The sequence below is a fragment of the Nyctereutes procyonoides genome, unplaced genomic scaffold (genome assembly GCF_905146905.1).
Source record: "Nyctereutes procyonoides isolate TBG_1078 unplaced genomic scaffold, NYPRO_anot_genome, whole genome shotgun sequence".
NCBI lineage: Eukaryota > Metazoa > Chordata > Mammalia > Carnivora > Canidae > Nyctereutes > Nyctereutes procyonoides.
The window spans coordinates 2,845,384-2,869,617 of record NW_026575128.1 but is presented as its reverse complement, the minus strand read 5'-3'; the positions used below and the strand labels follow the sequence as shown (position 1 = coordinate 2,869,617).

The 24,234-nt window shown below is 37.7% G+C and overlaps 1 protein-coding gene across 2 annotated transcripts in view; it reads left to right on the top strand.

Moving 5' to 3' along the window:
- The window catches only part of RLF (RLF zinc finger), a 92,487-nt gene that overhangs the window by 18,159 nt on the left and 50,094 nt on the right, over positions 1 to 24,234 (top strand). The window contains exons 2-4 of one of the 2 annotated variants that reach the window (XM_055342016.1): positions 14,168 to 14,322; positions 15,391 to 15,472; positions 19,250 to 19,382. In XM_055342016.1, coding sequence (XP_055197991.1) covers positions 14,168 to 14,322; positions 15,391 to 15,472; positions 19,250 to 19,382 — 370 coding nt within the window. Of the gene's footprint in view, positions 1 to 14,167; positions 14,323 to 15,390; positions 15,473 to 19,249; positions 19,383 to 24,234 lie in introns of those variants that run through there. The other variant, XM_055342017.1, reaches the window with a different exon arrangement.

Genomic DNA, 24,234 nt, shown 5'->3' with positions numbered 1-24,234 from the left:
GATAATGAATATATCCATCACTCCATGAAGTTCCTTCTCACTTCATTGCGTTTCCTCTTTCTTTCCCTGCCATCTTTCCACCTTCACTCAACTATTGATTTACTTGTTGTCTATATAGATGAGATTGCGTTTTAAATAATTTTATATAAATAAAACTCTGCAGTGTCTTTGGCTTCTTTCACTCAGTATAATTATTTTGAAATTCATGTTGTATATATTACTAGTTAATATGCTTTGTTGCTGGTTATTCGTTGTATGGTTCTATCATGATTTGCTCATTCACCTATTGATAGACATTTGGCTTATTTCTAGTTTTTGACTATTGCAAGTAAAGTTGCTTTGAACATTTGTGTATAAGTCTTTGTATGGACAGATGCTCTCTTGGGTAAATACCTAGGTAGAATGGCTGGGTCACATGACAGGCTTTTCACAATAGTTGTATCATTTTACATTACTACTAACAATGTATGAGAGTTCTAGTTTTCCACCTCCTGATCAACACTAGGTATGGCTATTCTTTTTCATCTTAGCCATTTTAAAATTAGTGGTAGTTCTTTGTGGCTCTAATTTGCAGTTTATTTTATTTAAAGATTTATTTATTCATTTGAGAGAGGGACTGAGTAGGGTGGCAGGAAGGGCAGAGGGAGAGAATCTCAAGCAGATTTCTGCTGAGCTTGGCAAAGCCCAACTCAAGGCTGATCTCATTACCCCAAGACTTTGACTTGAGCCAGAACCAAAGCTGGATGCTTAACTAAGTGTGCCCTTTATTTATTTTTTTAAAAAAGTTTTATCTATTTATGAGAGAGTGAGAGAGCGTGTGCATGTGTGCATGCATGAGTGGGGAGAGAGGGAGAGGGAATGGGAGAGAGAATCTTTCATCAGACTCCCTGCTGAATGTGGAATCTGATACGGCTTGATCTCACGACCCCGAGATTGTGACCTGAACTGAAATCAAGAGTTGGATGCTTCACCAACTGAGCCAGCCAGATGCCCCACTAATGACTTAACTATGTTGAATACCTTTTCATGTGCTTGTTTGCCATCCTTACATCTTTTTTGGTGAAATGTCTTATCAGATCTTTTGCCCATAAGAGAAAACGGATTGTCTTTTTATCGTTGAATTTTGAGAGGGATTGTGTGTCTGTGTCTTTGCCTGATTCTGGACATAAGCCTTTCATCAGGTAGGTTTTCTTTTTTCCTTTTTTTTTTTAATTTTTTTAAAATTTATTTATGATAGTCACACACAGAGAGAGGCAGAGGCAGAGTCACACACATAGGCAGAGGGAGAAGCAGGCTCCATGCACCGGGAGCCTGACGTCGGATTCGATCCCGGGTCTCCAGGATCGCGCCCTGGGCCAAAGGCAGGCGCCAAACCACTGCGCCACCCAGGGATCCCCTCTTTTCTTTTCTTTTCTTTTCTTTTCTTTTCTTTTCTTTTCTTTTCTTTCTTTTCTTTCTTTTCTTTTTTCTTCCTTTCCTTTCCTTTCCTTTTCCTTTTCCTTTTCCTTTTCCTTTTCCTTTTCCTTTCCTTTTCCTTTTCCTTTTCCTTTTCCTTTTCCTTTTCCTTTTCCTTTTCCTTTTCCTTTTCCTTTTCCTTTTCCTTTTCCTTTTCCTTTTCCTTTTCCTTTTCCTTTTCCTTTCCTTTTCCTTTTCCTTTCCTTTCCTTTCCTTTCCTTTCCTTTCCTTTCCTTCTCTTTTCTTTCTTTTGAGGCTTAGTTGGCAAAGAATGGGCAGAATGGCAATGGTGATTTGTATCACTTCTAAGGTTATACATGTTCTGACTCTGGTTCACTTGGGACTCTCTGGAGGGAACACTCTTGGTCATGACACAGATTCCATTGTGGTGATATGGCCATGGGGAAAGCCTGAGGTGCTTCTGCTGTTTATAGGGAGCAAATTACAAGGATGAACTTAGGCAGAACAGTATGGTGACGTCACACATTCTGGAAAGAACTGTTGGTGAACTCGTGAGATACCATTAAGAACTACTAGAAAATACTGGGTAAGACAGGAAAGAAAGTCCTACATAACTAGATGGGCACATGAGCAGCAAGCACATGGTTTATTTCATTAAATTTATCCCTTCTATAACCACAGAGTTGATGGGAGTCAGGGGAAAAAAAACTGAATCAAATATATTCTCCGCAAAGATCATCTCCTAGGCTGTGGCTTTTCTTTTTATTCTCTTAACAGTATCTCCTGAAGCACACAAGTTCTTAATTTTGATAAAGTTCAGTTTATCAACTTTCTCTTTTATGGATTATGTTTTCATATGTAAGAAATCTGCTTAATTCAAGACCACAAAGATTTTCTGCAGGGTTCCCTTCTAGAAATTTGTTTGAGGTTTTACATTGAGATCTGTGATCCATTTGGAGTTAATTTTTGTATTATATGAGTAAGGGTGGATGGAAATTTTTTGTTTTTTGTTTTTAATTTTTTGTGTTTTTTAAAATGAATAGCTAAATGTTCCACATCATTTGTTGAAAAGACTGCTTTCTCACTGAATTAAGAAATTGCCTTTGCACCTTGTTGAAAATCAATTAGCCATATGTATGTAGGTGTATTTCTGGACTTTTTTCTGTTCATTGAGCTATTTGTCTCCTCTGATGCCATTATCATACTCTTGTGTTGCTTTTTCAAACAAAATATAGTTTGAAAGCAATATCGCACATAGAGGCAGGAAGTAGAATAGTGGTTGCCAGGGGATTGAAATGAGGGAGTAATAGGGAGTTATTGTTTAATAGGCTCAGTTTCAGTTTTGCAAGGTGAGAATTCTATGGATGGATGTTGGTGATGGTAGCACAATAACTTAATAAATATACTTAATGCCACGGAACTGTACTTTTAAAAATGGTTAAGATGATAAATTTTGTTGTGTGGGTTTTTTTTATTATATTCTTTTATTAAGAGTTATATTGTACAATGGGGCAAAATGAATACTCAGTTTCAGTTGATTGTTTAAAAAAAAAAAAACCACAAAAAACAAAACCCAGAGAGGTTAACAAATGATGAGGGTAAGACGTTTGAATCCACAGCCACAAGGCATATTATTTCACTCTATTACACAGCTACACTTGAATTTTAATACTTTTCCCCAGTGTGATAAAGCTTGGATTTTAAAGTCTCTAAACTTAGTATTCTAGATCAATCCTTTTAGTAATAATGACTCACTAAAGCAGAAATGGGGGATATTTGAATTCATCTTCTCCCCATCTTCCTGTTGCACACTCACCCACCTATGCTTCTTGAAAATTGGTAATCTAAAATATCAAGGCATAAAGTTGACTCTCTTTTTGAGGTGTTTCTAAAATTGTAGTGACGTATGCATAATATAAAATTTACCATATTAAGCATTTTAAAAAATTTATTTATTAATGAGAGATACTGAGAGAGAGAGATACAGAGAGAGAGGCAGAGACACAGGCAGAGGGAGAAGCAGGCTCCATGCAGGAAGCCCGACGTGGGACTTGATCCCGGGTTTCCAGGATCAGGCCCTGGGCTGAAGGCAGCACTAAACCGCTGAGCCACCGGGGCTGCCCCATTTCAAGCATTTTTAAGTATACATTTGCTAGTGTTAAGTATATTCCATTGATATGAAATCACCACCACTATTGATATTCAGAACATTTTCATCTCAAGCCAAAACTCTGAACCCATTAGACACTAATTCCCCATTCCTCCCTCTCTCCAGTCTCTGACAACTACACTTCTACTTTTGGTCTCTAAGAATTTGACCATGGTACCACATGTGAGTGGAAACATAACATTATTTGTCTCTTTGGGATTTGTTAATTTTACTTAGCATAATGGCTCCAAGATTGATCCATGTAGCATGTGTCAAATATCCTTTTTCTTAAAGATTTATTTATTTATTTGAGAGAGAGAGCAAGAGAGCATGAATGTGCGAACATGTAAGTTGGGGGAGGGGCAAAGGGAGGGGAGCTTAAGCAGATTTCACACTGAGCACAGAGCCTGACATGCGGAGCTCAGATCTCACAACTGTGAGATCATAACCTGAGCCTAAACCAAGAGTTGGACGCTTAACTGACTGAGCCAACCAGGCCCCCGAAATTTCTGTTCTCTTTTAAGGTGGAATAATATTCAATTGTGTGTTCATATTACAATTTGTTCATTCATACATTGATGGGTTCTTGGGTTGCTTCAACCTTTTGGCTATTGTAAATAATGCTGCCATGAACATGGGTGCAAAGCACAAATACCTTATTAGGTCCTGCTTTTGATTGTTTTGGGTGTATGTCCAGAAGTGGTAGTGTTTAATTTTTGGAGGAACCACCGTGACATTTTCCACAGTGGCTGCACCATTTTTACATTTCCACCACCTATACGCAGGGGTTCCACATCTCCATATCCTTGTCAGTGCTTGTTATTTTCTGATTTTGGTTTGTTTTGTTGCTTGAGAATAGCCATCCTAATGGGTATGAAGTGATTATCTCATTGTGATTTTGATTTGCATTTTTTTAAAGATTTTATTTAGAGAGCTCAAGTAGGGGGAAGAGCAGAGGGAGAAAGAGCATCTCAAGGAGACTTGGCATTGAACATGGAGCTCCTGATGCAGAGCTCAGTCTCATGACCCTGAGATCATGACCTGAGCCAAAACCAAGAGCAGGTGCCTAACCAACTGAGCCACCCAGATGCCTCTGATTTGCATTTCTTCTTTTTTTGGAAAAAAAAATTATTTGAGAGAGAGAGAGAAGGGCAGAGAGGGAGAGGGAAAGAATCTCAAGCAGATTCTTCCACTGAGTGTGAATCCCGATGTGGGGCTTGGTCTCAAAAATTGAGATGATGACCTGAATCAAAATCATGAGTCAGGGGGATCCCTGGGTGGCGCAGCGGTTTGGCGCCTGCCTTTGGCCCAGGGCGCAATGCTGGAGACCCGGGATTGAATCCCACGTCGGGCTCCCAGTGCATGGAGCCTGCTTCTCCCTCTGCCTGTGTCTCTGCCTCTCTCTCTCTCTCTCTCTCTCTCGCTGTGACTATCATAAATAAATAAATAAAATAAAATAAAAAATTTAAAAAAAAATCATGAGTCAGGTGTTAACCAACTGAGCCACCCAGGTGCCCTCCTTCCCCAATTGGTGTTTCTTGATTAATGATGTTAAGCATGTTTTTAATGTGCTTTTTTGCTGTTTGTGTATCTTCTTTGGAGAAATGCCTATTTAAGTCCTTTGCCAATTTTTAGTTGGGTGGTTTTGGTTTTTGTTGATGAATTTCAAGACTTCTTTATATATTCTGGCTGTCAGTTCCTTAACAGATATATGATGTACAAATATTTTCTCCTGTTCTTTGGATGTCTTTTTACCATGCTGATTGTGTCCTTTGGTGTGCAAAAGTTTTAAATTTTGATATAGTTCAGTTTGTCTATTTTTACTTTTGTCACCCATGGTTTTGGATCTTATTCAAGAATATCATTGTTAAATCCAGCTTTTCCCCTGTGTTTTCTTCTAAGAAGTTTTAACACTTATATCTGTATTGAGTTCATTTTTGTCTATGGTATAGGGTAAGAGTCTAATTCTTTTGCACATGGATACCTAGTTTTCCCAGCACTGTTTATTGAGAAGACTGCTCTTTCTCTCACTGAATGATCCACTCTTCATTGGATCCACTCTTTCCACTCTTGTGGAAATTCAATGACCATACATGTAAGGTTTATTTCTGGGCTTTATTCCATTGGTCTGTATGTCTGCCTTCATGCCAGTTTGATTATTGTGCCTCTGTAGTAAATTTTGAAATCAGGAAATGTGAGATCTACAGCTTTGTTCTTCTTTTCAAGACTGTTTTTGGCAATTCAGGGTCCCTTGAGATTCCCTAACAATTTTAGGATGAATTTTTCTAATTCTGCAAAATAAGTAATTGGGATTTTGCTGGGGATTGCATTGTATCTTTAGACTGCTTTGGATAGTATTGACATCTTAACAATAGAAGTCTTCCAGTCTGTGAACATTTCCGTGTCATGTCTTTGATTTGTGTCTTCTTTCATTTCTTTCAGCAAAGGTCTGTAGTTTTCAGTGTGTAAGTCTGGTCTTTCACTCCCTTTTTTTTTTTTTTTTTAAGATTTTATTTATTTGAGAGAGAAAGAGAAGAGAAAGCACAGGCGGGGGCAGGGAGAAGAAGCAGATTCTGCTGAGCAGGGAGCACTGTGTGGGACTCCATCCCAGGACCCTGAAATCCTGACCTGAGCTGAAGGCAGACACTTAACTGAGCCACCCAGCACCTCTGATTAAGTTTATTCCCAACTATATTTCTGATGTTACTACAAATGGAATAGTTAACTTCCTTTTCAGATTATTCATTTGTTAGTATATAAAATCAGCTGATTTTGTGTGTTAATTTTGTGTCCTGCATGTTCAGTGAATTTGTTTAATTCTGCTTGTTTATTTTAAATGTGGAGTCTTTATCATTTTCTACATACACAATCATATTATTTGCAAACAGTGATATTTTTATTTTCCTTCAAATTTGGATAGCTTCTATTTCTTTTTCTTGCCTAATTGCTCTCACTAGGACTTCCAGTATTGTGTTGAATAGAAGTGGTGAAAGTTGGCATCTTTTTTCTGATGGTAAAGGAAAAGCTTTCAGTCTTACCATTGAGTATAATATTAGTTATGGGGTTTTCATCCATGAATCTATATTATGTTGAGATAGTTTTCTTCTTTAATAGCTTTTATTTATTTGTTTATGAGAGACACACAGAGAGGCAGAGACCTAGGCAGAGGGGAAGCAGGCTTCCCTGCAGGAAGCCCTATGCAGGACTCGATCCTGGGATCATGGCCTGAACCAAAGGCAGGTGATCAACCACTGAGCCACCCAGGTGCCCCAAGATAGTTTTCTTCTATTCCTGTTTGTTGACTGTTTATCGTGAAAAGTTGTTAAATTTTTTAAATGCCCTTTCTGCATTAGTTGATATGTTCTTGTGAGGGTGTTTCCCTTTATTGTTATTGTAGTTATTACATTATATGATTTTTTATTCAACTTCACCAGTAATGAAAGGATTATAAATTGAATAAACATGATAATTATATTTCCCCTATCCAGTTGACCCTCAATAATTGTATTTAGGAAAAAAAATTGTATTTAGGTTGTAATATACAATAACTTTGACAGCTCCCAATCTGTCACTGTCTTAACACTAATAATAGGAATGTAAATTGGAACACATTTTCTGGAGCAGAATTTGAGTCTATGTAAAGCCTTAAAAATAATGCATCCTTTGACCCAGCAATTCCATTTATAGTATATTATCCTGAGAAAATTGTCATGGATACATGAAAGAAGTTAGCAGTGCTTTCATCATTACAATAATGCAAAGTTAAAAACCGTAATATCCAGAAACAGAATTCAGTAATAAATTGTGGTGTACACACACAGCTGTACAGCTATAACATACTGATGTTGGAGAAAATTTTACAAAACATTGTGTAGTATAATCCCATTAATATACTTCTATTGATGCATTACGAAAACCTCTCATTATTACCTGTTAACAGTGGTCTCTTTCTGGATAGTGGTAGTGTGGATTTTTGACATTTTTATTTCTACTACTTCTCTCTCTCTGTTTTTTAAACAGTAAATGGTACTACTTTTATGATAAAATAGGAAAAGGTATTCTATTAGAATTGAAAATGAAATGATGCAAGAAAGCATAGTTAAATCTTATGGCAGAATCAGTATCTAAAAATAATCTTGGTAGGCTGGGATGATGGACTGAGTCCAGTGAAATTTAATCAGGATGGGTGAATTAGATGAGATAGAGTAATAAGCAACTCATATTTCTGAGTTTAAAAAACCAACTATAACAAGTATGCAAAGTGTGAGGTGGGTCCTAATAGCAGCATATATAAAAAACTTAAAGGTTTTAATGGATGCTAAACACCTTCTCTATGTGAGCAGCCAGCAGTTTTCCTACTCTTCTATTTCATTGCACACCCAGCTTAGTCTCTTTATGGGAAACCTCCAGTGTTTCTCACTGAGTGATATTCAGTCTTGTCACCATTTGCCCCCATTTGTTTTAGTCATTTCTGACTTTGTTCAACGTTGCTGTCTATTTGGAGTCCTCCTGTTCCTCTCACTTTTGCTTTTTCAAACTTGACCTGTACTTCAGAAATCAGACTTAGACTTGCTAGAAGCCTTTTTGTCATAGTGCAATCACATTTTACTCAAATTTATTTAATTCTGGGAATTCCATGTGTCGAGATATACAAGTCAATAAGGTTTCTCACTTTATGTGCAAAATCTGAAATAATGCAAATCCCCTTCTATTATTAAAAGTGACATAATTTCCTTTTGCCATAGGACATGCAGATTTAATGATAACTACCAGATACCTTTTATCATGTCTTTGTGAACCACCAGCATTCTAAAGTGTGGGTTGGCAGCACCATTGCCTCAAAAACCTTCCCAGAAGCAGTCTTTTAATGACACTACTTGCAACAAAATATTAAAGATAGTGTATAGGTGAAAAAAGCAGAATTTAAAAGTACGCTTAAAATAGTTGTAGAATTGTTCATTCTGAGAAGACATGAAGCAAAGCAATGAAGTGTGGGCTCTGGAGCCTGATGACCCTGAATTCAAATTTAAATCCTGAATCCTTACCTACTGGATGGCTTAGGGCAAATAACTTAATCTCTCTGTGTCTGTTTCCTCATTTAAAAAAAAAAAAAGAAAAGATTTTATTAAGTATTGTCTACACTCAATGTGGGGCTTGAATTTATAACCCCGAGATCAAGACTTGCATGCTCTACCAACTGAGCTAGCAAGGCACCCCTCTGTTTCCTCTGTTTTAAAATGGGCTAATGATAAATCACCTACTTCACAGGGTTGTTGTAAATTGTGTTAGTAGCATGTAAAACTCCTAGGAGAATGCCTAGCTTATACTATGTGTTCAAAAATACTATGAGTATTCCTTTGGGAATATTATTAGTCTAGAACCATTTGTTTTTTATTTTTAATTTTTTATTTATTTATGATAGAGAGAGAGAGAGAGAGAGAGGCAGAGACATAGGCAGAGGGAGAAGCAGGCTCCATGCACTGGGAGCCCGACGTGGGATTCGATCACAGGTCTCCAGGATCGCGCCCTGGGCCAAAGGCAGGCGCCAAACCGCTGCGCCACCCAGGGATCCCCTAGTCTATAACCATTTGAAATTGATTGATTAAGATTTTATTTATTTATCTGACAGAGGGAGCGGTGGGCAGAAGGAAAGGAAGAAGCAGGCTCCCCTCAGAGCAGGGAACCCAATGCAGGGCTTGATCTTAGGACTCTGAGATCAGGACCTGAACCAAAGGCAGACACTTACTGACTGAGCCACCTAGACGCCCCAAAGATTTATTTATTTGAGAGAGAGTGCATGCACACACAGCCATGAGAGCAGGGGAGGAGCAGAGGGAAAGGGAGAGAGAATCTCATACAGATTCCCTGCTGAGTATGGAGCCTGAAGAATCCCACAACCTCGAGATCATGATCTGAATAGAAATCAAGAGTTGGACACTTTGCTTAACCTACTGAGCCACCCAAGCACCCCATCATTTGAGTTTTAAATTGTAATACATCTCTGCATAAAATATGGCCATTCTGTAAGAAATGCTCCCTTTTTGGGTTACCTGGCTGGCTCAGTTGGAAGAACACACAACTCTTGTTCTTGAGGTCGTGAGTTCGAGCATGTTGGGTGTAGAAGTTACTTTAAATAAATAAACTTAAAAAAAAAGAGAGAAAAAATCCCTCTTTGGTAATTTCAGAAAATAGGATGCTTCCAATCTCTTTGGAACCATGTAGTGAGGAGTGTAGGTAGAATTCAGATGAGGGTAGATATTTTTTCTCTCCTTCATCAAAAACATGGTAATGTTCATTAAAATTTGGGAAGTTTAGGGGCACCTGGGTGGCTCAGTGGTTGAGCGTCTGCCTTTTGGCTCTGGTCATGGGATTGAGTCCTGCATTGGGCTCCCCCAGGGAGCTTGCTTCTCCCTCTACCTATGTCTCTGTCTCTGTCTCTGTCTCTCATGAATAAATAAAATCTTTAAAAAAAATTGGAGAAGTTTAGAAAAATATAAAGACAACACAAACTTGTTCATAATGCTACTACTGTCCCTGTGCTAGCCACATTAGCATTTTAGTTGAGTTCCTTCTGTTTTTTTTTTTTCTCTGTACATTGCCTTTTTTTATTTACAAATACATTGTGATTATACCACATATATAGAACTGGAGAGTATTTAGCCTAGAGAAGAAACTATTGTAGAAATCCAGGTGAGGGGATCCCTGGGTGGCGCAGCCATTTGGCGCCTGCCTTTGGCCCAGGGCACGATCCTGGAGACCCGGGATCGAATCCCACATCGGGCTCCCGGTGCATGGAGCCTGCTTCTCCCTCTGCCTATGTCTCTGCCTCTCTTTCTCTCTCTGTGACTATCATAAATAAATAAAAAAAAAATTAAAATCCAGGTGAGTCCATAGTAAACTATGTTGGAGGCCTGGTTAGGGTCACGGTCTATGGAAAGTAAAGTGTAGGGGCAGGAAACAGGTATTTCTGAGGTTGAAAAATTTGAATCAACAAACTTTGGGGCAATGGTGTCAAAGATAGGTTTTTTTTTAGCTCTAGCTCTTGAAAAAAGAGGCAGATGGAACATGGGAGGAAGAGCATATTTGCTTGGGAAGATGTTTTGGACATGTTGAGTTTGAGAATTGAGTAGGACATTCAGATGGAAATGTCTAATAGGCAGTTGTCTAATATAACAAAGACTTGAGAAGTAATCTGTCTGGGATGCAAATGAGAGCACCCAGGCATGCCATAAAAATGCCATTAAAATGTTGAAAATTATCAAAGCGCGTATAGAGATACAGATGTATTTGATCTTTCAGTATACCTTGCTTTTTAAGGGCAGGTAGTTAGCCATAGTATTGCCCACATAGTAGGCGTTTGTGGAATAAAGGAGTTAACTGAAACAAAGAGAGGGGCCATTAATTTGGTCTCTGTCGAATCCTAATGAACTTGAGGGAGTCATATTTATTATTTATCTTCCCTTTCTCTTTCAGTTTTGTTGGTGTCTAAAATTTAAATTTCTAAGGAGAAGTAAGAACTCTATTTTTCTTTACTGCTTCTGATGGAATTTTGTTTACATGAGATACTTAAAATGTTATTTGGATGGCTATAATTCATTCAACTTAATCTTGAATTTTTAAAAAGATTTTATTTATTTAGAGAAAGCATGAGCAGGGGGAGGAGCAGAGGGAAAAGTAGGCTCCCTGCTGAGCCTGATGTGGGGCTAAATCCCAGGACCCTGGGATTATGAACTGAGCTGAAGGCAGATGCTCAACTGACTGAGCCACTTAGGCACCCCATTCTTGGATTTTTTAAAAACAGGTGATAGTGAGGAAGATTGTTCCAGTGATTGTTCAAATGCTCAGGGTATGTCATAATGGATATGTTAAAGAGACCTATTTATTTTTTAATTTAATGTAATTTAATTTTTATTTTTTAAAATTTTATTTATTCATGAGAGATGGGGGGGGGTGCGCAGAGACACAGGCAGAGGGAGAAGCAGGCTTCATGCAGGGAGCCCGACGTGGGACTCCATCCCGGTTCTCCAGGATCACGCCCTGAGCTGATGGCGGCGCTAAACTGCTGAGCCACCCAGGCTGTCCTAAAGAGACCTATTTAATTGGACTAACACATGAGGGTGAAGATTTGGGAATATAAAAATGTATAAATCAGTATAGGGCACGCTGTAAACATAAATACCCATGGGGTATTTAATATTTGAAATTGTGTTACTTGTGGAAGTCTTAATGGAATGTCAGTGTCAGAAAGTACTAGATTGGTGTCAGGAGCATTCTGAGTGGGAAGGTGGACTGAAAAGACCTACCTCATCTATATGCACTCTGCCCTTCTCTTTGTATATACTTCAGGCAGCAGTTGGTTAATTTGCATGTGTGGTTTCAACTGTCACACTGTGTTGACTCATTCTGAAAGCTCCATGAGGATAGGCCCCCCCCCCCATGTCTTTTTCCCCAGCACCTTGCAGTGTAGGTTAGAGTAAGCTATCCGTAAATATTTGTCCAGTGGATAAAATGGTGAATTAATCAGCAAACATTTAGTGAGACTTGAGAATGTCCTGTGGCAGTGGAAGTGAGTAAATTGTTAGGCCTGTAAAGATTGATAACATAATATCTGACCTCAGGAAGCATAAAATCTGGTATTGAGTATAAATTTGTCAAGCTCTCTGGATTTAGATTAACCAGTGCAGACAATAATTAATTTGCTGACCTGAAACAGACTTTGTAACAAAGATTTTAATAAATTTCTTGAGAGATTGTGTGAACTCTTATTTACATAACAGAAGTACATATTCTGCATTCCTTCTCTGTACTCATTCAGCTGCAGGAAAAGGATTGTTATGGGGTTGGTTTTATGATCCTCTGGGTTTTGGGTTTTTCTTTTTTAAGATTTTATTTATTTATTTGAGAGAGAGAGGGAGAGAGCAAGAGAGAGAATGAACAGAGGGAGAGGCAGATGGGGAGGGAGAGGTGGACACCCTGCTGACCAGGGAGCCCAGATGCAGGGCTCTATCCCAGGACTTTGGGAACATGACCTGAGCTCAAGGTGCTCAATGGACTGAGCCACCCAGGCGCCCTTGATCCTCTGTTACTAAGTTTTTTCTTTTATTAAAATTTGGGACTTGATTAAATAAGGACAAAATACTCTTCCGAAAATACAGAAGGAACTCACATTTCTAAAGTGTGGTACAGCAGCAAGACACTTATTTGAATTGATATACTAAAATAAATGGCTTGATCATTCAGATATGCAAAGACCAGATAATCTAATGTGTTAGCTAAGAGAGTTTTTACTGTATATGGTATGATTGTTTATCATGTATTTCCTTTAAGGTATTTTTTTAAAGTAATCCAGATTATTCAGTTCTTAATTATCAGAATAGATATAGATAGGGACTGTTACTTTGGGAACTAAAACTGCAGAAAATCCAGTGGAATCCTGCTGTGCCTCCACAGCTACTTGTGGTTCTTCAGGCAGAAAAATAAAAGACAGGAAGTCACAACTTTTTGAAGAAATTATTGGAGGGGTAATAAATTCAAATCATATGTAATTCACTCAGGATAAAGCTACCCTCTGAAAATATGACTTTACTATAGAAGTAGCCCCAACCAAGGAATTAGGACTAGATCAGTCAGAATATGTATTCTAGAGGAAAAAACTTGTATCCTGCCTATGCATAATTCAAGTGGTAACCTAACTTGATAATATCAATTGACCATAAGCAAAACCTAATCAATTGTTAGAAGAAGGTATCTCTATATAATAGCAGAGAGTACAACTCTGAGGAACCTAGAGTGTCCCCAAACAAGAATTTAGTAGTCATTTTGTAGAATTGTCCAAAGAGAACATAAGCCAGCTTTCCACCATCATTTAAACACATTATTGTGTTGAACACATGTAGTTTATCAGGCTTGATTGTATTTCATTTTCCTTTGTTTTAGATTTCATACTCACCAGATACCCTCTTAGAAAATCATAGTATGGGTAACAGGGTACTCTGGGTGGTAGTATGACTATACTCTATTATAAACATAAATTAGTATTTGGTCTATATGTTAATTTTTAAAAACAAACTTAGTTAAAAATATATAACATCATTCTTTCACAAATTGGTTAGTGAGTGTAAATCAAGCCTAATCAGTTCTATGGGTGCAGGAAAAAGTGAATTTGATGGAGCTATAGAGCTGAGGATCCATACTCAGGAATAAGTCTCTTTTTGTAGAAGGCGGGGATCATAGTCTTATTCTTGGATACCCAGTGCTTGGCACATGGTTAGTGCTTAGTTTAACGTATTAATGAAACTCATTATTGAATTTCAGAGATCAAAACTCCAGACCAACTGTCTGTGAGAACAACTACAGACATTTTATGGCTCTACTCTTAGATTTATTCTCATGTCAAAAGAGCAGTTCTGGCTTTTCTGTAACTCAGCAGAAACAATTCAGTAAGTGATGAAAATAGAATCCTCTAAATAAACCAGAGCCTAAAAAGGCAAATAAAAGGTGTATGCATTTATTCAAAAAAAGAAGAGGGACCATGCATTTGAGAACGAAATCTGCTTCATTATTTTTATTTTTTAATTGATACTTTAATTTTATTTTTTTTAGACATTATTGCAATATGCAAACAACAAGAATGCCTCAGAACATATGGTGTATCTTCTGGAGGTGTATCGACTTGCCATCCAAAGCTTTGCCAGTGCACGCCCATATTTAACTACTGAATGTGAAGATGTCCTGTTAGTGCTTGGCAGATTAGTACTGTAAGTTTAAGTACTTAAGTCGCTGATAAAGTTGAGTACTTTTGGTTGCGATGTTTGCCTGACTTCTCTTTACTGTGATATCACGTTATTCAGTGCACCATTAAAGTCATACCTTTGAATGAAATTTCCTTTGCTTTGAGCCTTCATACTCTGGTTCCCAGGAGATAAAGTGCAAGTGAAGTTCCAGCCAAACAACATAATCTTTAATTGCCTCCAGAATCTCTTCCTCAGGCTTAGCATCCAAGATTGATACATTTTCTTCCTGTCCTCATCAATATGAGTGACAGAGTGCCTGGAAACTGTGGTGGTCTTTAAGGATCATTTTGGGGGGGAGATACTGTGACATTGTGACATTGTGCCATTCAGTTATATTATTTGAACTAAGAATAATTTTACTAGCAGAAAATAACAGGGTATATATAAGATTACCACCCTGAGTCCATGATAATCTAGCTGCTGTTTTAATATTTGACGGCCTAGTGACAGATAAAATTATAGCTTTCATTTAATTTTCATCTGCAAACTGAAAAGGTACAACAGCTATTCAGCTTTTAGATTGGGTTAGCTTACAGATTGGGAGGGTAACTTCTAGTCTAGGTGGTCTTGATTTGTTAGAGGTAAAGATTTGGCCTTGCTAGTCTTTCTGTTTCCTCTGCAAGTGACAAGAACCTACATAGATGACAGTTACATATATTTATCTTTATTAGCTGAATTAACAATAGCATGAGCTCCTGATTTTGTCTTCTGGACTCAGAATGGTTCCTATTTGGGTACCCTCCTACATCCTAATAAACTAAATAAAACTGCTTGGAATGTGATTTCTAAAAAGAATATATTACCAGATGTTTTAAAGCCCAATGTAATTATAAAGCCTCCTGGTTTTTCTTTTTTCTCTTTTTTAAAGTTGAAAAGCCAATATAACAATGTTGAGGAAAAATTTAAAGAATAAGAAACAAATTTCAAATAGTCTAAACAAATATAAAATGTGTATTCAGTATTCCTGTCGTACTATATTTTATTATGCTTATAACCACATTTATATACTGACTTCATTATTTTACATTATAGGAGTTGTTTTGAATTACTGCTTTCAGTGTCTGAAAGTGAACTGCCATGTGAAGTCTGGGTACTCTTCCTTCAGTCTCTACAGGTGAGTTGATTTGGACTCAAAAAAGATCTCTGTTTAGATACCCAAGATACCTGGTTAATTTCTCCTAGCAAACTGAAATTGAAAGCTTGGAAGAAAAACAAGTGTATTGTATATTTGTATTAAGTTCATGAGATTTTGAGAAAGAGGTCTTCCAAATGAAAGAGGCGTGTTAAAAAATTGTTTTTGTCTTTCATTTGGTTTTGTTAGCCTTTATATAGCTTAGAAATCAGCACATGTTTTCATTATTCAAAAACAAAGTTTTAGACAGAATAAAGCTATTAAAAATGTAAAATTATATTTGGTTACAAAGTAGCCATATTTGGATCATTCTTAGTATACTTGTCTAGTAATTTCCCCTAACATTTCAGGGATTATGTCTAGCATTTTAAGTCTCTCAGACAACCAGAATAGTCATCATAGATTCTGTTCATGCATTTTACTTGCAGGAGAGCTACATTGGCTCTCATATTGACTTGATTATCAGCTTGCTTATAGGTGAGCACATCAGAAAGTAGCAAGTTACGGAGGGTAGAATAGGATAGGAGGAAGATTTGCTTGTTACTGATAGAGACAGTAAAACTATTCCAAAAAATAGACGCAATAGTAATAACTATCATCATTTGTTACCACTGTATACTAAATACTGCTCTACTGTTTTATATCTTTTTTTTTTTAAGATTTTATTTATTTATTCATGAGAGACACAAAGAGAAAGGCAGAGGGGGAAGCAGGCTCTCTGCAGGGATCCTAATGCAGGACTCGATCCCAGGATCACGCCCTGAGCCAAAGGCAGACGCTCAACCACTGAGCCCCCCAGACGTCCATGTTTTGTGTCTTTTAATCAAGTTACAAACTTTACAATGTAGGGATCATTTGAATTTCCATCTACAAATGGGGAGACAGGCATAGAGTGTTAATTAGCTGCCCAAAGTTATACTTAGATTTATAACCACAGCTTGCTTTTTGCTAGCTGCTCCTCAAGAACACAAACTCTGTGGTAGCCTGGATGTGTTTCATGTAGGCACAAGTAAAGATCTGCATATTAAGAGACATACTTCATTATCTGGAAATTTCTTTCCTTTGGGATATATAACCCAAAATGAGATGATAATAATGTTAATCTTTCTCTTTTGGGGGAGAAGAGGATTTTTTGGGTCATGTCCTTGGCCTATTTTAATCCCTGCAATGCAATCCTCATTTCACATATTCATACAGCTGCTAAAATCATCTTTCATACATAACACACTGATTTTGTCATACTATGTTTTGAGGCTTGCTAGTAGTTTTGTCCCGGCATATGACAGTCTAGAAGGGCAAATCTCATTACTCTTCTTAGAACTGTTACTGTTATTTATAGTAGTATCCTTTGTAGAGAGAATACTGTCCTATTTCTTTATTATTTTCTTAGAGTGTATGCCTGCATAAAATCATTGCCTTTTCCCTCTACCTGCATAACTTTTTCCACAGGACATATTTTTGAATATGTGTTCAATAAAATCAATGCAGTAGAGGTACAGATAAGACGTGGTCCTTATTAAAATCTGAAAGGTAAAAACCCCTGAAGTTTCCTTATTTCAGTGTTAAATGGACAAGGCAGCAGATAGTTTTGAAGAAAGTTTTGGTAAAAGAATAGTTTTATCAGAGCAGGCCACAAACATAACACACTCATTTCACTTTCTTTAGCTTGTAGAACCCTTCCAGATGTTTTGCCTATGGATATGAAAATATACCCTGAAATAAGTCTTCTAATAAAAATGAGATCTCATTTTTTGCAACTTTTTTAAACCTAATTTTATCATGGTTGTATGTCTAGGTTTGTATATATAGGTCTCCCTTATTTTATGATTGCCTGTGATTCTGTTAGGTGATTACACCATAAATTATTTGGCCACATCTCTGTTATTATAAATCATGCTAGAGTGAACTTCTTGTGCTAGCTAGTACTTCTGTATTGTAGATTTTAAACTGTGGACTAGTATATTTTTTACCTTAACAAATTTAAGTTTTAAAATGATTTTTAAATTCTGTCATAGTTTTTAAAGACTTTAATATTACTTTTTTAGATCTTTTTTTTTTAATTTTTATTTATTTATGATAGTCACAGAGAGAGAGAGAGAGAGAGAGGCACAGAGACACAGGCAGAGGGAGAAGCAGGCTCCATGCAGGGAGCTCAGTGTGGGACTCGATCCTGGGTCTCCAGGATCACGCCCTGGGCTGAAGGCGGTGCTAAACCGCTGAGTCACCCGGGCTGCCCCCTAATATTACTTTTTAAAAGTAACTTTGCTATAATATGTACCTTTTGGTAACAGGATTATACACATCATCTTTATGCAGAATACATTGTAGTTTGAACAGATGAAAAATAGAAAGCTGTTTTTATTTTTTTAACCCAGACTGTGGCGTTTTATTTTAGTTGCTGTGTATCATGGTAGATGGTATTATTTTCTGCCAAAGTGTGATGATACAGGTTTGTTAGATATTGTATATAAGGTGACCAGACCCTGCAAATTCTGAAATTTGTATATGGAATCTTATTCTTCACTGTAGGATAAATGTCTCTTATCCTAAGTTAAGGAGAAAGAAGCCTGAGTACAGTTCAAGCCCTTAAAGGAAAAATTGCAGCTTTGATTAAATATTGCTATTAGTAGTAAACTGTTAATTAGAAATACCACTTTCTGTGTCAACTCTAAATTTTTAACCCTTTCTCTACAGAAAGTAACTCAGCATATTGGGAATGCATGTGTTAAAAACCTATCATTTTGACATTAGGAGACAAATTAATTTTATTTCTTATATTTCACTTACGTGAATATAAGATTATATACTTAGGTCTGTGAACATCATTAACTTATATTTCCAAAGAATATTGCTATAAATGGAAGCTTATGTTTTTTGAGAATTTCGGCAGTCTAAAATAGAGAAAACATTAAAATTTTAGAATATGGGAATAACCAATAACATTCACTAGTAATAGAGGACAGTGACATATACTTAAATCATTTATGTCAAGTTGTATTTCTGACCCCTTTCTCCTGATCCTTTGTGTACATAAATATTTTAAAGAACAAATTATTGGCAATATATTTTGTTTTCTGAGGAGATAGAATGATAGCTACTAACCTAGACTTTCCATGATATTTTATGTATAGCCACTTTTCACTTAAAAAGTCATTTGTGGGACGCCTGGGTAGCTCAGTGGTTTGAGTATCTGCCTTTGGCCCAGGGCATGATCCCGGAGTTCACATTGGGCGCCCTGCATGGAGCCTGCTTCTCCCTCTGCCCATCTCTCTCTCTCTCTCTCTCTCTCTCTCTCTCTCTCTCATAAATAAATGAAATCTTTTTAAAAAAAAGTCCTTTGTTAGAAGAATTTAAACAAAAAATATATCAATTGGCATCATTACATAATATTCCTATTAGAAGGAATAGCTTGCCTTTGTGAATACTTCAGAATCCTTTCAAAGAAAGTTGAACGGTGGGCTTAAAATAGTCTAGTAATGTGAAATTGTAAATTGAATTGTGATAATTTTACCTAAGGAGAATTTAGGAAAACATTTTAAAGGTGCCCTTTAATTTAGTGGAATCACTCTAGTTTCATTTTTTTTAAGAAAAAACTAACAATTCACAAAGCTTTGAGGTTAGTTTTTTTTAAACCCTTATTTCTTCTTAGAAAATCCAAGGTAATGGTCCTTTTTGTGGACGTTCAGATACATTGAAAAGGCAAAACTATTTTATATATTGCTTACTAGCCTGTTTGTGGATGTGCTATTTTTGTTTTAGGAGTCACATGATGCATTATTGGAATTTGGGAATAATAACCTACAAATATTGGTTCACGTTACCAAGGAAGGGGTGTGGAAAAACCCAGTTCTTCTTAAAATTCTGTCTCAACAGCCAGTAGAAACAGAAGAAGGTAAGCCTCAAAACTTGACTGACTATATTGAAGGAAGGTTTAGCTCTTAGAGAGTTAGAATTGATTAATGGAATAAAAATTTGTGAATATCACCTGTGTATCTATACCCCTCTCCTTTAAATAGTAAAAACTAACCTTAAGCATTTAATGTTTTGCCTAAGGATTCTTGCATTTTTAGGTAGTGTTTTAAATATCCCTTGTACTTACTTTAAAATGTTGCATTGAGTAACAATGTTCAAAGTTCCTGAGATACAAATGAGTAATCTGTTTCTAGTCTTCCTTATATGGTAGAACTTTACTGCCCATATGTTGTTCACTGGTTACTACAACTAAGGACCATGAAAAAAAATTGCTTTTTGATTTAAACTTATGAAATATTGGAATTTAGCATTTTGTAAAGAAATGCAAAGAATGGAAACTTTTATTTGCAAAATTGTCAGTTAAAGACCAGAAGATTTGTGGGTTTGAATTGATACTTGCATTTTAGACACAAAAAATTATCTTATTTGATACCACCAATTATGATTTCATTTGCTTTAAGGTAGTAGAAAATTAAAAGGATCACATTCTGTTAAATATATATTTTTGGAATAAAAATGAGATTGAGAAGAGTTTTTATACTTTTGGTATGTCTTTAATTTAGGTCTTAAACAGACCATTTGAATATTGATGCCTTAAAATACCCCAGTTAGCTTATTCATTCATCAGGTTTGACAGCCTACTGTATTCACACTGTTTGGTTTTTCTGTATAGTGAGAAGATTGGCAATAAGAGTACTTATTCTTGGTTCCTTCTCTCTGCTATCTACTGCTTATTAGTCACATTGACAAAGGAAAAAAGAATAAGAGAAAGAGCTATTTAATAGAAAACGATTGATTTTATTGTGTTCTGTTGAGGTTCCAGTAAATGTCATCCCTTCGTAGATATAAGCAGATGGAGGCTAAAACCACCTTTCTTATTAATAAAAGTTGCTTAGAGGATAGAGCCAAATAGTTTCAGAAGAATCCCAGAATTAGGCAGATCCCAGTCCAGATAGGGCTTGACTAGGGCCGAGAAGAACACTTAACTCTCATACTTTCTAGAGGCAGGCCTAAACTCAAGACAAAAAAGGATAGAGTGGCATGAAAGGTCCCCACTTTATTTTCTCATGATGTACTAATCAAATACATCACCCTACCTCAGGAGTAAATCGCAATTTCTTTTTATATAGAAAAATATCAAGAGATGAGGAGAAGCACCCTTCACCTGATAACCTTGTGTTATTCTGTCTATTCAAAGATTAATTAAGGCCCCACTATCTATAAGATTCTGAATGGGTACAGAACACCTACATATCTAAGGGATTATTCTGTGAACTGTCATGTAAGTGATGGGTAGCCTATATAGTCTGCCTACTTTCTCAGTTACTCTTACCCTAATTTCAGGTCAGGAGATTAGGAAACTTCCTTTATGGCTCCACTGCCCTTATAGCCCAGGTTTTAACATATATTTGAAACTAGAAAGCAGTGACCATCGTCTTATTGATGAGTGTTTTGGGGCATTTCTGCTGGGCATAGTCAGCAGGGAAATAGTAGGTTCTCCCACCCAGGTTTTAGCCCAGATACTGAAGGCCTTTCCACCTCAGGCCACCCCAGCATCCTATCACAGAAGATGGGGATGGTGAGACCAAGCCCAGCTAAGGCTACACTGGTGGTTCCCATCCTGACCCCCATGACTCACGGAACCACTCCTCCCCACAGTAGTGAGGGCAGTAGCCACCTGGATCCAGGCAGCTCACAGACCAGGAGACTTCAGCCCACTGACAACAGTGGGGACCCTCCCCACATGCCATAATAGAGTGATTCTAACTCCAACTCAAAACCACCCAGAGCTACCATTTGGTATCTGCTAGTTTTTCCAATTGACCTCTACCCCTTCCAGCACCCTTCTCCCCTTACTTTGCCATAACTTGTGACATAAAAACAATGGCTTTTCCCCCTTTTCCTTGAGACTCAGCAGGGCCAAAACCATAGCCTTTTTTTTTTCTCCCTCTCTCCCCTACCAGTGGTTGTAAGAGAGTTCCATCCTTGTTTAGAGTCACTAACTCCTTTCCCTAAATGAGGCTGACAAGGAACCAGCTCCTATACCTCCTCCCAGTTGTTTTTATTTCCCACTCCAGTTTATTTTTTGTGTCCCTTAAACCATTTACCTCTGAAGCCATTTTGTGGATTGTCATGTGCCACTTGACCCTCTAGTAAAAACAAAAATGGGCTTTCCTATTAAAAAAGAAAGAAAAAGGGCTTTTTTTTTAATATAAAGATTTTATTTATTTATTCAAGAGAGACATGGAGAGAGAGAGAGGCAGAGACACAGACAGAGGGAGAAGCAGGCCCCATGGAGGGAGCCCAGTGTGGGACTCGATCCCGGGTCTCCAGGATCATGCCCCGGGCCAAAGGTGGGCACCAAACCGCTGAGCCACCAGGGATCCCCAAAAGGGCTGTTTTTAACTGGACCTTAAATGTTACCATTTTTACACAATGTAGCATACACAAGGTAAACTGTCATGATGTTTGCAATTTATTTTTAAATAGCTCAGGAAAAGGGATCCCTGGGTGGCACAGCGGTTTAGCGCCTGCCTTTGGCCCAGGGCGCGATCCTGGAGACCCGGGATCGAATCCCACGTCGGGCTGCTGGTGCATGGAGCCTGCTTCTCCCTCTGCCTGTGTCTCTGCCTCTCTTTCTCTCTCTCTCTCTCTCTCTCTCTCTCTCTCTCTCTCTCTCTCTCTCTCTATCATAAATAAATAAAAATTAAAAAAAAAAAGCTCAGGAAAAGAAAAGCTAAGTAAAAGGGCAAAAACGGTTCAATTGTTGAATCTAGATGGAAGAAAGAATATATAATTAAAAATTATTTTGTAGTGGGATGCCTGGGTGGCACAGTCAGCTGAGTATCTGACTCTTGGTTTTGGCTCAGGTGGTGATCTTGGGGTCATGGAATTGAGCCCTGCATAGGGCCCCATGCTTAGCAGCATGGGCTTGGGCTTCTCTCTCTCTCCCTCTGCCCCTCCCACTTGTACACACTCTTTCTTTCTAAAATGAATAAATGAAAAAAATTTTTAAAGTACTAAAATGACAGAAAGGATACAGGATTTCCTGCTCAGGATTTCCTTTTTAAAAACAAAGTTGAGGGGCACCTGAGTGTCACAGTCAGTTAAGCATCTCACTCTTGGTTTCAACTCAGGTTGTGGTCTCAGAGTTGTGAGATGAACCCACATTGAGTTCCATGCTTAGTGCAGAGTCTACTTGAGATTTTTCTCTCCCTCTTCCTCTGCCCCTTCTGCTTGCGCTTCTTTATTTCTCTCTAAAATAAATAAAATAAATCTTTCAAAAATTGAATAAATAAAAAACAAAGTTAAGATACATAACTTGAAATGAATTTTAAAATTCAAGATTGGGGGCAGCCCGGGTGGCTCAGTGGTTTAGTGCCTCCTTCAGCCCAGGGTGTGATCCTGGAGACCCAGAATCAATTCCCATGTCAGGCTTCCTGAGTGGAGCCTACTTCTCCCTCTGCCTGTGTCTCTGCCTCTCTCTCTCTGCTTCTGTGTCTCTCATGAATAAATAAATAAAATCTATAATAAAATAAAATAAAATGCAAGATTGGGGCGCCTGGTGGCACAGTTAGTTAATTGTCCAACTCTTGTTTTAGCTGAGGTCTTGACCTCAGGGTCATGATACTGAACCCTGCATTGGGCTCTGTGCTCAGCGAGGAGTCTGCTTGAGACTCTTTCTTCCCCTGCCCCTCCCTCTATGTGCAGTCTTTCTCGTCCTCTCTCAAATAAATCTTAAAAAATAAATGAAATGCAAGATTGGTTTGTGTGTTAAAAGTTGATACAGGGATACCTGGGTAGCTCAGTGGTTGGGCACCTGCCTTTGGCTCAGGTCGTGATCCTGGGATCCAGGATCGAGTCCCATATCGGGCTCCCTGCAAGGAGCCTGCTTCTCCCTCTGCCTGTGTCTCTGCATCTCTCTCAGTCTGTGTCTCATGAATAAATAAATAAATATATTTATTTTATTTTTTTCAAAGATTTTATTTATTTATTCCATGATAGTCACACAGAGAGAAAGAGAGAGGCAGAGACATAGGCAGAGGGAGAAGCAGGCTCCATGCAGGGAGCCCGACGTGGGATTCGATCCCGGGTCTCCAGGATCGCGCCCTGGGCCAAAGGCAGGCGCTAAACCGCTGTGCCACCCAGGGATCCCTAAATAAATAAATATTTTAAAAAATAATAGTAATTAAAAAAATAAAAGTTAATAGAGTTGTGTAACTTGTTCTAGTATATTGGGTAAAGTAGAAATAATAGCTACAATTTAGAGTTTATTATGTTGTAACCACATAACCATGGTTGTAACCATGTTAATGCTTTTCATATCTCATTTAGTCCATAAACCAGGAAGAGATTACACATGCCCAAGACCACATAGTTAAAATAGGAAGGCAGAATTTGAGCCCAGGTGAAGAGGTATTAAAAGTTTTTTTTTTTAAGCTTTTATTTGTTTATTCATGAGAGAGACAGAGAAAGAGGCAGAGGGAGAAGCAGGCTCCATGCAGGGAGCCCGATGTGGGACCCAATCCTGGGACTCCAGGATTATGCCCTGAGCTGAAGGCAGAGCTCAACTGCTGAGCCACCTAAGTGTCCTGAGATACTAAAAATTTTTGACTGAAGAGTGATAACCACTCAGTTGCTAAATATATGGTTTTATTAAACCCTTCTAATACGTAAGGCATCGTGCGTACTGCTGTAGGGAACACAGAAGTTAACAAGATGTGGTATTTGTTTACAAATTGTTGATGTAAATTTGTAAGGGAGATGACAGA